General features: G+C 42.8%; 1 protein-coding gene across 3 annotated transcripts in view; it reads right to left on the bottom strand.

Moving 5' to 3' along the window:
• Positions 1-12,180, bottom strand: part of PTPRO (protein tyrosine phosphatase receptor type O) — a 266,607-nt gene that overhangs the window by 9,513 nt on the left and 244,914 nt on the right. For all 3 annotated transcript variants that reach the window (XM_006052381.4, XM_006052380.4, XM_006052382.4), the window contains 4 exons: positions 9,789-9,865; positions 8,828-8,962; positions 8,227-8,349; positions 1,961-2,115 (listed from right to left, as the gene is read on the bottom strand). In XM_006052381.4, the coding sequence (XP_006052443.4) occupies positions 1,961-2,115; positions 8,227-8,349; positions 8,828-8,962; positions 9,789-9,865 (490 nt within the window). The remainder of the gene's footprint in view (positions 1-1,960; positions 2,116-8,226; positions 8,350-8,827; positions 8,963-9,788; positions 9,866-12,180) is intronic.

Raw genomic sequence — 12,180 nt, 5'->3', positions numbered from 1 at the left:
CAACCCCATGGACTGTAGCCTGCCAGGCTCCTCTGTCCATGGGATTCCCCAGATAAGAATACTGAAGTAGGTGGCTGTTTCTTCCTCCAGAACATCTTCCCAACCGAGGGATTGAACCCATGTGTCCTGCTTTGGCAGGTGGGTTCTTTACCACTGAGCCACCAGGGAAGCCCAAGAAGCTGATACATGTAAACAATTCCAGCCTTCTGAGGAGCCTCAGAGTTAAACCCTCCTGTCCAACTTTAAAGTCTAGCTGAGATGCCCACACTCTAGCTCTAGCACTGGGGCCATTCAGCCCTAGGTCAAGTTTACCGTCTCAGACCTGCCTTGGAGCCTGTCTGCCCTGCTAGTGGGTGCTGGTCTGCTTCAGTCACCCAGGGATCTTTGAGATAATTGTCTCAAAATCAGATTTAATATTTGGATCCAGTGTCTTTCAGTCCCCAAGTCCCAGGACTCTGAGTATAGAGGGAAGTGGAGTGATTCGGGCTAACCAGTTCATCACCACAGTCCCCAGTGTCACAGATAAACTCAGCTCTCCTTTCCTTCCAATCACTCATGGGCTGAAGTGCCAGCAGACTCTGAACTCTGAATTATGAGGAAATACGAGAAAAAGAAAGGGCTTCCTTGGTGGCTCGGATGGTAAAGAATCCACCTACTAAGGCAGGAGATGCAGGTTTGATCCTTGGGTCAGGAACATCCCCCTGGAGAAGGAAACGGCAACCCACTCTAGTATTCTTGCTGGGAAAGTCCATGGATAGAGGAGCCTGGTGGACTATAGTCCATGGAGGTCGCAAAGAGTTGCACATGACTCACAACATATGCACATGCACACAGGAGAAAAAAGAAATGAAAAGCAACCAAAAGCAATCTACTTGTGAGATTTGCTGGGAGAGAAATCCAACATGAAAAACCACAAGTTCAGAGCCCTGATTTGCTTTTTCTACCAGGCAACTCTTCCCTCTTATCTTCTCACCGAAAATGTTTCTGGGCCTGGGTGAACACTCATGAAACCACATCCAGAACTGTACCTGTTCCCTGCGTGAAAGGAGGCCACATGTTTGACCAGGGTTGAGCAGCTTTATTTTCTGCTCTTGGAAGGAAGCATGTTGAGACTAGGTAACCTCATCCTGTGAAGCAAAGCTTTTTGGCCTGGGAATGACTGACAGCAAGTGCAGCCTCCCTAGTCAGAAACTTTGTAGCTTATGAAGCATTTTTCTTTCCAGGGAGACACATACTACCACTACCACCCCCCACTCCCCACCCCTCCACCTGACACACACACACACACACACACACACTCTTAGTCATTCTAGCTCACAAAGCCCAAAGTGCTAGATCCAGGCTTATTGGCTACCAATGCCTCCTCTGACATCTTTGTCTCATTGCTACCTCTGATAAACAATGTTGTTGCTGTTTAGTTGCTAAGTTGTATATGACTCTTTTGTGACCCTGCAAAACTGCAGGGTCTGCAGGCTGCATGAACTGCAGCCTGCCGGGCTCTTCTGTCCATGGAATTTTCCAGGCAAGAATACTGGAGTGGGTTGCCATTTCCTTCCCCAGGGACTCTTCCCAACTCAGGGATCAAATTCGTGTCTCCTGCATTGGCAGGTGGGTTCTTTACTTCTGAGCCACCTGGGAAGCCCTAAGATAGTCATATTATATGTAAATCATGTATTTAGTAAGACTTCATTCATCATAATTTTTTAAATTTTTTAAAATTATTTTTTAAACGAGGATAATTGCAATATCGTGATGGTTTTTGCCATACATCAACATGAACCAGCCACAGGTATACATGTATCCCCCCTATCCTGAATGCCCCTTCCACCTCCCTCTCCACTGTTTAAATTTTTAAAAATTATAACTCATTGGCCAGTTAATTCAATCTGATCAGAGGTTTATGGAATGATGGGCAATTCCCTCCATGACTTCTAACAGCCAGCACCTTTGAGGAGGTTACCTGCAGTGCACGATCATGGGGCCTTTGCTCTTCATAGCCTGCTGTCGGACCTTGTGTACAAACTGCAGGATGCTTTCTGCAGCATTGGCTGTGGGCACCCCGTGATCAGGCCATGCGGTGTAGTTAAAATGCATCACATCCTGCATCTCGTCAGCCTTTGGGAGAAAAACAAGCATTAATCTCTCAATCCACAGTCAGGATGGCTCAGGCCTCCATGGCAGCTCTTGAGTGATAGGAAGGCTGCATTCTACTCCCGGTCAGTACACCTCCCTTTCTAGCTCTCAGCATTGTGTTTGGCACAAAGCAGGCCCTGAGAAAAACAAATACTAATTGTATAAAACTTCAAACAGTAGGATAAATAGGCTAATCCATGCCTGGGTCATGATGAGAGCTTAAGCAGATCAGGGTTTGCATCCTTGTTCTGCCATTCAGAAGTTACATCAGTGCTGGGCAATGAATTAAACGCTGGGAGATGCGGTTGGTGGCCAGCTTGGGTCCGCTTGGCCCGGTGATCCATTCTGTCTCCCTGGCGCTGCTAGTAGCATCTGGCTGCAGCCCCATCCCTCACAGCTGTCTCCCACTAAAGGGAGCTGCCTGCTGGAAAGTGCCTAAGAGATCAGGTTCCCAGGCTGAGGACAGTGACAACAGATGACAGTGATTGAGTGATGGATGTTGTTATTATTCAGTCACTAAGTCTGACTCTTTGTGACCCCGTGGACCACAGCACGCCAGGCTTTCCTGTTCTTCACTCTCTCCTGGAGTTTGCTCAAGCTCATGTCCATGGAGTCAATGATACTATCTAACCATCTCATCCTCTGCCGCCCCCTTTTCCTTTTGTGATTGATAAGTAAGTAAGTGTTAGTCGCTCAGTCGTGCCCAACTCTTTACAACCCCATGGTCTGCAGCCCACCAGGCTCCTCTGTCTGTGAGATCTTCCAGGCAAAGATACTGGAATGGGTCACCATTTCCTTCTCCAGGGGATCTTCCCAACCCAGGGATTGAACCCGGGTCTCCTGCACTGCAGGCCAATTCTTTACCGACTGAGCTACAAGGGAAGCAAGCCCCTTTGTGATGGATACCAGGGAGCAAAATGTCAGGCTAAGACAACTGTCCTGTCCTCTCCTGCTTCCCTTTTCTTGTATGGATTTCACCCAATACTGCTGCTGCTGCTGCTGCTGTTGCTTCAGTCGTGTCCGACTCTGTGCGACCCCATAGACGGCAGCTCACCAGGCTCCCCCGTCCCTGGGACTCTCCAGGCAAGAACACTGGAGTGGGTTGCCATTTCCTTCTCCAATGCATGAAAGTGAAAAGTCAAGGTGAGGTCGCTCAGTCATGTCCGACTCTTAGCGACCCCATGGACTGCAGCCCACCAGGTGCCTCCGCCATGGGAGTTTCCAGGCAAGAGTACTGGAGTGGGGTGCCATTGCCTTCTCCCAATACTACACTTTCAAAAAACCCTATGTGTGACAATCCCTGTCTTGGATTCTGATACGAGGGGACCTAACACAAGATGCACTCGCTGAACACCAGCGTTCTCTTACTTGAAGAGGGTCTCATAATACTTTTAACAAGGGTTGTTGTGAGAATTAAGTGTGAGCATGTCTGTGAAGGGTGGTTTCTGTTAGATAGTTTCATCACTGCTGCTACGTAATTACTACAACTTGTTCTGGCAGAAAGTGAAGAGGAACTCAAAAGCCTTTTGATGAAAGTGAAAGTGGAGAGTGAAAAAGTTGGCTTAAAGCTCAACATTCAGAAAACGAAGATCATGGCATCCGGTCCCACCACTTCATGGGAAATAGATGGGGAAACAGTGGAAACAGTGTCAGACTTTATTTTTCTGGGCTCCAAGATCACTACAGATGGTGACTGCAGCCATGAAATTAAAAGATGCTTACTCCTTGGAAGGAAAGTTATGTCCAACCTAGATAGCATATTCAAAAGCAGAGACATTACTTTGCCAACAAAGGCTATGGTTTTTCCTGTGGTCATGTATGGACGTGAGAGTTGGACTGTGAAGAAGGCTGAGCGCTGAAGAATTGATGCTTTTGAACTGTGGTGTTGGAGAAGACTCTTGAGAGTCCCTTGGACTGCAAGGAGATCCAACCAGTCCATTCTGAAGGAGATCAGCCCTGGGATTTCTTTGGAAGGAATGATGCTGAAGCTGAAACTCCAGTACTTTGGCCACCTCATGCGAAGAGTTGATTCATTGGAAAAGACTCTGATGCTGGGAGGGATTGAGGGCAAGAGGAGAAGGGGACGACAGAGGATGAGATGGCTGGATGGCATCACTGACTCGATGGACGTGAGTCTGGGTGAACTCCGGGAGTTGGTGATGGACAGGGAGGCCTTGCGTGCTGCAATTCATGGGGTCGCAAAGAGTCGGACACGACTGAGCGACTGATCTGATCTGATCTCATCTCATCTATCTCAGTGCATTTCTTTTCTTAAAATTGTTATTATTTTTAAACATTCTCCTTTTATTTATTTTTTTTGGCCAAACTGGGCAGCATGCAGGATCTTAGTTCCCCGGCCAGGTATCGAACCTGTGCCCCTGCAGTAAAAGCACAGAGTCTTAACCTCCTGGACCACCAGGGAAGTCCCCAGCACAGTGCATTTCAGTGAGTGGTTCTGGGAATCCCAATAAGTGGATATTTTCTATATTTTCCTATCCATATGAACCCATACACCAAATATATTATTATTCTCTCTGATCGGAATAAATAACAACTAGGATATATGTCCTTTAAGAATTACTTGCTTTAGCTCCTACTACCATATAAGCATACAGTTTTATTCTGCTCTTGTTATCAACTATCAGAAATATTCCAAATCCAAGCCTCACAAAGATCTAATGCATCCTTCATCTCCCAAACTTGCTAAGACTCTTGAATCCATTCAGGAGATGGAATATTATACTGTAATTTGGAAGAATTTGTCTGTATATAAAGTTTAGTTTTCAAGTATTAAAGAGAAATGAATTTCAAAGAGTCTGTGGTCTTGGGTGAGGTAAAATTACAAAAATAAATAAGAATAAATAAAATATAATATTTGTGTGTGTGTGTGTATATATATATATATATATATATATATATATCTCTCTCTCTCTCTCTCTCTCTCAGCACTTCAACTAGACCCACTGTCTCTTTGGCCTAAGGCCATACATCCCCAGCCACATTCAATGCCTTCCTCTCTGTATAGGTTCAAGGACTTTGTCTTGGATACATGAAGCCTGAAATCTGCAAAGACGCTGGCCAGCTTCACTGCTGCCTTCAGGAAGTATGGCAAGAAAGTAACTCAAGCAGAATAAATTGTGCAGAATGAATGAATTAGTCAACACCAGGAGGATTTAAGGATACTTCATCACCACATAGCTGTGGTTGCCAGAAACATTCATGAAAATGCTCTTTTCAAATAAGGATCACAGACTGAGCACAAGACTTGTACACTGTGGGATATACATGCATATATATAAATATATATAATCTTCTATCTGTATCTTTATGTATACAGAATATATATAAAATCTCCTCTGGTTGATCTGACAAGGTATCCAGCTAAAATACGCAAGTGGTTCAAAAATAGGAATTCTTTAAATTGTCGCCCGTCGCTCTGTAGCTGCAAGGCAGAGGTCTTTGCACCAGATGGTTGATTCCTGTTAGCTGAATAGCAAGGCACATGTCAATGGGAACAAATCAGTTTTTGCTGGTTTTTAGTTTCCAATTATTATTCAGTTCATGTCAAGTTTCAAGTACTGGAAAGTGATAAATTGTGTGTTACGGTCATTTTCCTCCTTTCTTACTAAATGAGAAAACCTTACTGGTTACATCTTAGCCATTCCAAAATGTCTCTGATTTTCTCATTTACGTAATTTTATCTGGTTTTACTATGAAAGATTCCATATGGAAATATGGAGGAGATAAAGAAGTGTATAAGCCAAAAATTAAAAAAAAGTAAAAAAAAAAATCTATTCATCAGCAATAGCATGACAGTCTTTAGTTTAGCATTCATTGCAGAAGCTTAAAACTTAGATTCTGTATATTTATGGCCCAAAGGGGGCACTCTGGGACCAGATGCTTGTGACTATAAAAATATTTCCAGCAAACTCTGTCATTAAACATTTTATTCGTCTGCTTCAAGCCCTTTACACGTTTGTCATTGAAAGGTCATCATTTAAGATCAAGGACAAGAAGCATAATATGAATCATACCATAATTGATGTCACTCTTCCCTGTCAAGGGAACATACCTTATGTTTGCTTGGCAATTTTTTTCTCCTATATGCAAAACCTAGAGAAAGATTTATTCTACTCAAATCTATTCTATATTTGTCTAGCAGTTTGCACTGCTTTCTGGTTGACATAGCCAAGACAGAAAGCAGAGTTCAAATAAAATTCCTATTGTTAAATATTTCTCTGATGGTTAAATCTGTTGATGTTTTCTTAATACTCCCTTATTTTTGAAAACATCCATTCACTGATTTTTTTTTTTCATTTCACAAGATTATTAAGTGGCTAACCATTTGGATTAAAAGGATTATTATTTTTTAAGATTTTTTTTTTGATGAGGACAAGTTTTAAAGTCTTCATTGAATTTGCTACAATATTGCTTCTGTTTTATGCTTTGGGTTTTTTGGCCAGGAAGCATGTGGGATCTTAATTCCCTGACCAGGGATGAAACACACACCCTTGCCTTTGAATGGTCAAGTCCTAACCACTATGTCACCAGGGAAGTCCCTACAAGGATTATCAAAACAGGATACTTGTATATGAAACTCATAGCACATGCAGGAGGCAGACAGGAAATCAGAGAATTGTGACCACTTACAGTGCACGGTGATGGAGTGATACACATGGGATTAGAGCAGGGGAGGAAAGGGAGAAGGGTCTCTTAACACTAGGGAAGGCTTGATAAAGAGATGACATTTGAGCGGACACTCTTGAGTAGGGATGTTCTTAGAGAACGGGAGGAGATGAGCATTTCAAAGAGATGGAACAGCATGGAGCAGTTACACTGGGATCTGCCTACATTCTTAATGCAGCTAAAGCCGTTGTTAACTGCTAGGGGTTAAGAAGTGATTTGTTTCTTGTAAATATCAATAAATGGTGAGTTCTTGAGGGCTTATGTTATATTGTAACATTGTTTCCATTGTCTATATTAAAAGGTCAGCAAGCATTTCCTGCAAAGGGCAGACAGATATTTTAGATTCTGTGGATCATACAGTCTCTGCTGCAACTATTCAAGCCTGATGTAGGACAGAAATAGTCATAGAAAATCAGTAAACAAGTTTGTGGCTATGTTTCAATAAAATGTTACTTATGGACATGGGTATTTTAATTATATAATTTCCATATATTATTTCTTGTGAAATAGTATTCTTCCTTTAATTTTTTCCAACTTTTAAAAGGCAAAACTCATTCTTAGCACAAAGGTTGATTCACAAAGCAGCCTCTTTTTGTTCATCCCCTGATCCATACTGTGAGGAAGGGTTGTTTCTAAGCAGAGAAGTGAGTTTTAATGAGGCATTTCCTATTGTTTGTCTTCAACAGAGAGCACACTCCACTGGAGAACACAGTACTAGTAAAACTTCCCTCCTATGTTTAGGACTGCTCTCTGTGAAGGAGCCATAAAGAAGGAACCAGGGTGACTGTGATTGATGTCAGCACCTAGCCTGGTACACCAACATTCAGCTTGAGCTCAAAAGTCTGCCTTCAGGAAAAATAGACATTTCTGACATCCTAACCACCAGAAATCAACAGCATTTCAAAAGAGCCATGGAACCATGATTAATAAGGTCCAGAAGTACCTTTGAAATAAGAAAAACCAAACTACAACACAATAAGAAACAAAGCCAAACAAAACCCAAACCACTACCTCTAAAATTACATTTTAATTTATAATGTAAGTATATCCTTATTTTGCATATCTTCCTTATACTCATACATAGTATAAGTAGTGGCAACACTCCTTTCCTTAGTCATGTTGGTGAGCCGTGGGTCACCATGTCTTCTATTACCCTGGGTGAATCTGAGACGGAACAGTGCAGCCTTCTGATTCCATGCCCTCCGGCTGTCTGGACCAAGCATCTTATCCACATCACCCTCCGGGAGATGGGAAACAAGCACATTGTATGTGGCATTTTTCTCTTGGAGGAAGCAGCGTCACCAAGTCTAAAGCACTCACAGTCTCCCATGAAGGAGGATGGGCTTCCTGACCCTGGGGATTCCCTCAGCGTGGGGATGGCCCCTGAAACCCTGCTCCGTGACTTACGTAGTTGATCCGGAAATGTCTACAAGCCCAGTCGTCCTGCTCTTCCTCCGACATCATCTCCACCGTGATGTCACCATATGCTATGGGCTCTTCTGTAAATGGCCAGTAATGATCACATTTCACCTGAGGGGGCAATAGCATAACCTTTTAAGACCAACAGGCTGGGAAGAAACAGTCAGTGATCGTTTAGAGAAAGCAAATGACTCGCCTCTGAAGAATCGTATAGGATTACTGTGAGGATAAAGAATGAAGCAAGGGGAACATACACCTATGTAATGTTTTCTCCTTTTTTTTCCATCAAAGGGGCCATCATAGTAACTAACTGCATAAACCCATATGATTTTAAACATTTTTCTTGGGAAGCCTATAAAATTACACCCACCCACTTTTTAAAATTTTAATTGGAGGATAATTGCTTTAGAATATGGTATTGGCTTCAGCCATAAAGCAACGTGAATCAGTCACAGGTACACATATGTCCCCTCCCTTCTAAGCCTCCCTTCCCCACCAACAGTGAGCACATTCCCTGGCAGTGGCTGGTGCAGGTTTTACTGCTAAGTGAGACTGAATTCTTTACTTTCAAAGGATTGAAAGTACTTACCCTCCTCTTCTCATTACATTGAGTGAGCATGACAATAATCTGGGACTTCTGTTGCAGGACCATCTTCCAAAAGTCATTTCTGGTTTCAGGCAGTGGCCCCTGTGTGGCGATGTATTCCTGGGGTGAATTGTACCCCTGGAAGACAAAGACAAAGTTGTCACTTAAGGAGCTAAAGTGAAAGTCACTCAGTCATGTCCAACTCTTTGCAACCTCAAGGACTGTAGCCCACCAGGCTCCTCTGTTCATGAATTCTCTGGGCAAGAATACTAGAGTGGGTTGCCATTCCCTTCTCCAGGGGATCTTCCTGACCCAGGGATCAAACCCAGGTTTCTTGCATTGCAGGCAGGTTCTTTACCATCTGAGCCACCAGGAAAGCCTTAAAATCAACACCAATTGCTGTTCCACACAAATGAGTAGCAACTGAGAATTTACTGGGGAGAAACCTGGTAAAGGATCATGCACCTATATTATGTTTTCTCCAATTTTTTTCCATTAAAGAGGCAGTCATAGTAATTAACTGGACAAATCCGTGTGGTTTTAAACATTTTTCTTGGGAAGCTACAAAATCACACCCACACCTTTCTACAATAACAATCACGTGTCTATACAGATACCTTTTAAAAGCACAGGTCGGCATTAACACTGAAATTTAAGCATAGGAAAGTAGATCTTTAGTATAATTATCTACTTTCACTTTCACTAGTCCTTTTCAAAGATATTTGAACATTATTATTCTCTGGGCTCCCTCCCCTCCCTGCTATTCTTTATTCTAAAATGGAATAATGGAAACTGTTCTTTATAGTTGAACTGCTTGGTGAAGAATGACTCTCTATTGAACTGTTCAACTCATCTCTGCAGCTGTAATAGTCTTCCTCTGGCTGGGGTAGAATTTGGATGCCTGGTTTTGTTTGTTTGTCTGTTTTTGGAGGCCTGATTTAAGGAATTTTTTTTTTTTACTTACAGGAATGTAGTTGGCATTGATGTAGTCTGCACCTTCCTCTTCATTCATGGAGATCAATCTCACTCGGCTAAAGTCATCTGTAAAGAATAAGGAGAAAAATATTAAACGTCACAGCAGAAGGGTGCAGTTACTATGAAGAATAGTATGGAGGGTCCTTAGAAACTAAACACAGAGTAACTACGTGATCCAGCGATCCCACCCTGGGTGTATATCTGGAAAAGATGAAAAGTTTAGTTTGAAAAGATGCATGCACCCTAGCGTTCAGTGCAGCAGTACTAACAGTAGCCAAGACCTGGAGACAACCTCAGTGGCTATCAACGGATGAATGGAGAAAGAAGATGTGGTAAACATACACAATGGAATAGCACTCAGGCATAAAAAGGAATGAAATAATTCCACTTGCAGCAACTTAGATGGACTAGGGATGACCACACTAAATGAAGTAAGTCAGACAAAAGGAGACAAATATCATATATCACTTCTATCTGGAATCTAAAAAAAAATGATGCAAATGAACTTATTTATAACACAGAAATGGACTCACAGATATAGAAAATAAGTTTATGGTTACCAAAGGGGAAATGAGTGGGGCGGGGGATGGGGGATAAATTAGGAGCTTGGGATTAACAGATACAAAACAAAAGAGAAAAAAAGAAAAACATTCAGAGTGTAATGAAGACTTGTCAAGACAATTCTATACTCAATATTTGTACCCCAAATCAAGTTAAATTGGTCAGTTATAGGGTAAGTAAAGTTTATTTTAGCTTTATATTTTAGCCATATCTCAATCTTAGTTTCTTGTTTAAATAAATATATAAATATCTCCCAACCACTATTTCCTCCCCATCAGCCTTCCTGTTCTTAAAAGAGTGGTCTCTAGATTTGCAGGGAATTGTGGAGAATATGTAGAGGAACTAAAATATCTGGTGGGTTGTGTGAAGGCTATCGAATGTAACCTAAACCTAGGATTTCCATTTCACTCAAGTCTTCCCTGGTAGCTCAGCTGGTAAAGAATCTGCCTGTAATGCAGGGGACCCAGTTTGATTCCTGGGTTGGGAAGATCCACTGGAGAAGGGATAGGCTACCCACTCCAGTATTCTTGGGCTTCCCTTGTGGCTCAGCTGGTAAAGAATCTGCCTGCAATGAGGGAGACCTGGGTTTGGTCCCTGGGTTGCGAGGATGCCCTGGAGAAGGGAAAAGCTACCCACTCCAGTATTCTGGCCTGGGGAATTCCACAGTCCATGGAGAAGCAAAGAGTCGGACATGACTGAGCAACTTTCACTTTCACTTTCAGGGATATCCATAGAATTCACTATCTCTGGAAAGCCTAGAGAAAAGAAGATGGTGTTGATGGACTTTTTGTAAATGGACTTCAAATGAAGATAATAAATCCTGAAATGCATACAGACAGAAAGTGTTATATGATAATATTGTGCTGTGCTGTGCTAAGTCGCTTCAGTCTTGTCTGACTCTGTGCAACCCATGGACTGTGCAGCCTTCCAGGCTCCTCTGTCCACGAGATTCTCCAGGCAAGAATACTGGAGTGGGTTGTCATGCCCTCCTCCAGGGGATCTTCCTGACCCTGGGATCAAACCTGCAGCTCCTACAGCTCCTGCATTGCAGGCAGGTTCTTTACCACTGAGCCACCCAGGGAAGCTCATAATAATATTCAGTTCAGTTCAGTTCAGTTCAGTCGCTCAGTCATGTCTGACTCTTTGCAACCCCATGAATTGCAGCACGCCAGGCCTTCCTGTCCATCACTAACTCCTGGAGTTCACTCAGACTCACGTCCATCGAGTCAGGGATGCCATCCAGCCATCTCATCCTCTGTTGTCCCCTTCTCCTCCTGCCCCCAATCCCTCCCAGGATCAGAGTCTTTTCCAATGAGTCAACTCTTCACATGAGGTGGCCAAAGTACTGGAGTTTCAGCTTTAGCATCACTCCTTCCAAAGAACACCCAGGACTGATCTCCTTTAGAATGGACTGGTTGGATCTCCTTGTGGTCCAAGGGACTCTCAAGAGTCTTCTCCAACACCACAGTTCAAAAGCATCAATTCTTTGGTGCTCAGCTTTCTTCACAGTCCAACTCTCGCATCCATACATGACTACTGTGAAAACCATAGCCTTGACTAGATAGACCTTTGTTGGCAAAGAAATGTCTCTGCTTTTTAATATGCTATCTAGGTTGGTCATAACTTTCCTTCCAAGGAGTAAGTGTCTTTTAATTTCATGGATGCAATTACCATCTGCAGTGATTTTGGAGCCCACAAAATAAAGTCTGATACTGTTTCCACTGTTTCCCCATCTATTTCCCATGAAGTGATGGGACCAGATGCCATGATCTTTGTTTTCTGAATGTTGAGCTTTAAGCCAACTTTTTCACTCTCCACTT

The sequence above is a fragment of the Bubalus bubalis genome, chromosome 4, assembly GCF_019923935.1.
Source record: "Bubalus bubalis isolate 160015118507 breed Murrah chromosome 4, NDDB_SH_1, whole genome shotgun sequence".
Taxonomy (NCBI): Eukaryota; Metazoa; Chordata; class Mammalia; order Artiodactyla; family Bovidae; genus Bubalus; species Bubalus bubalis.
Note: the sequence above shows the minus strand (reverse complement) of the source record. Positions and strands in the feature narration are given on the sequence as shown.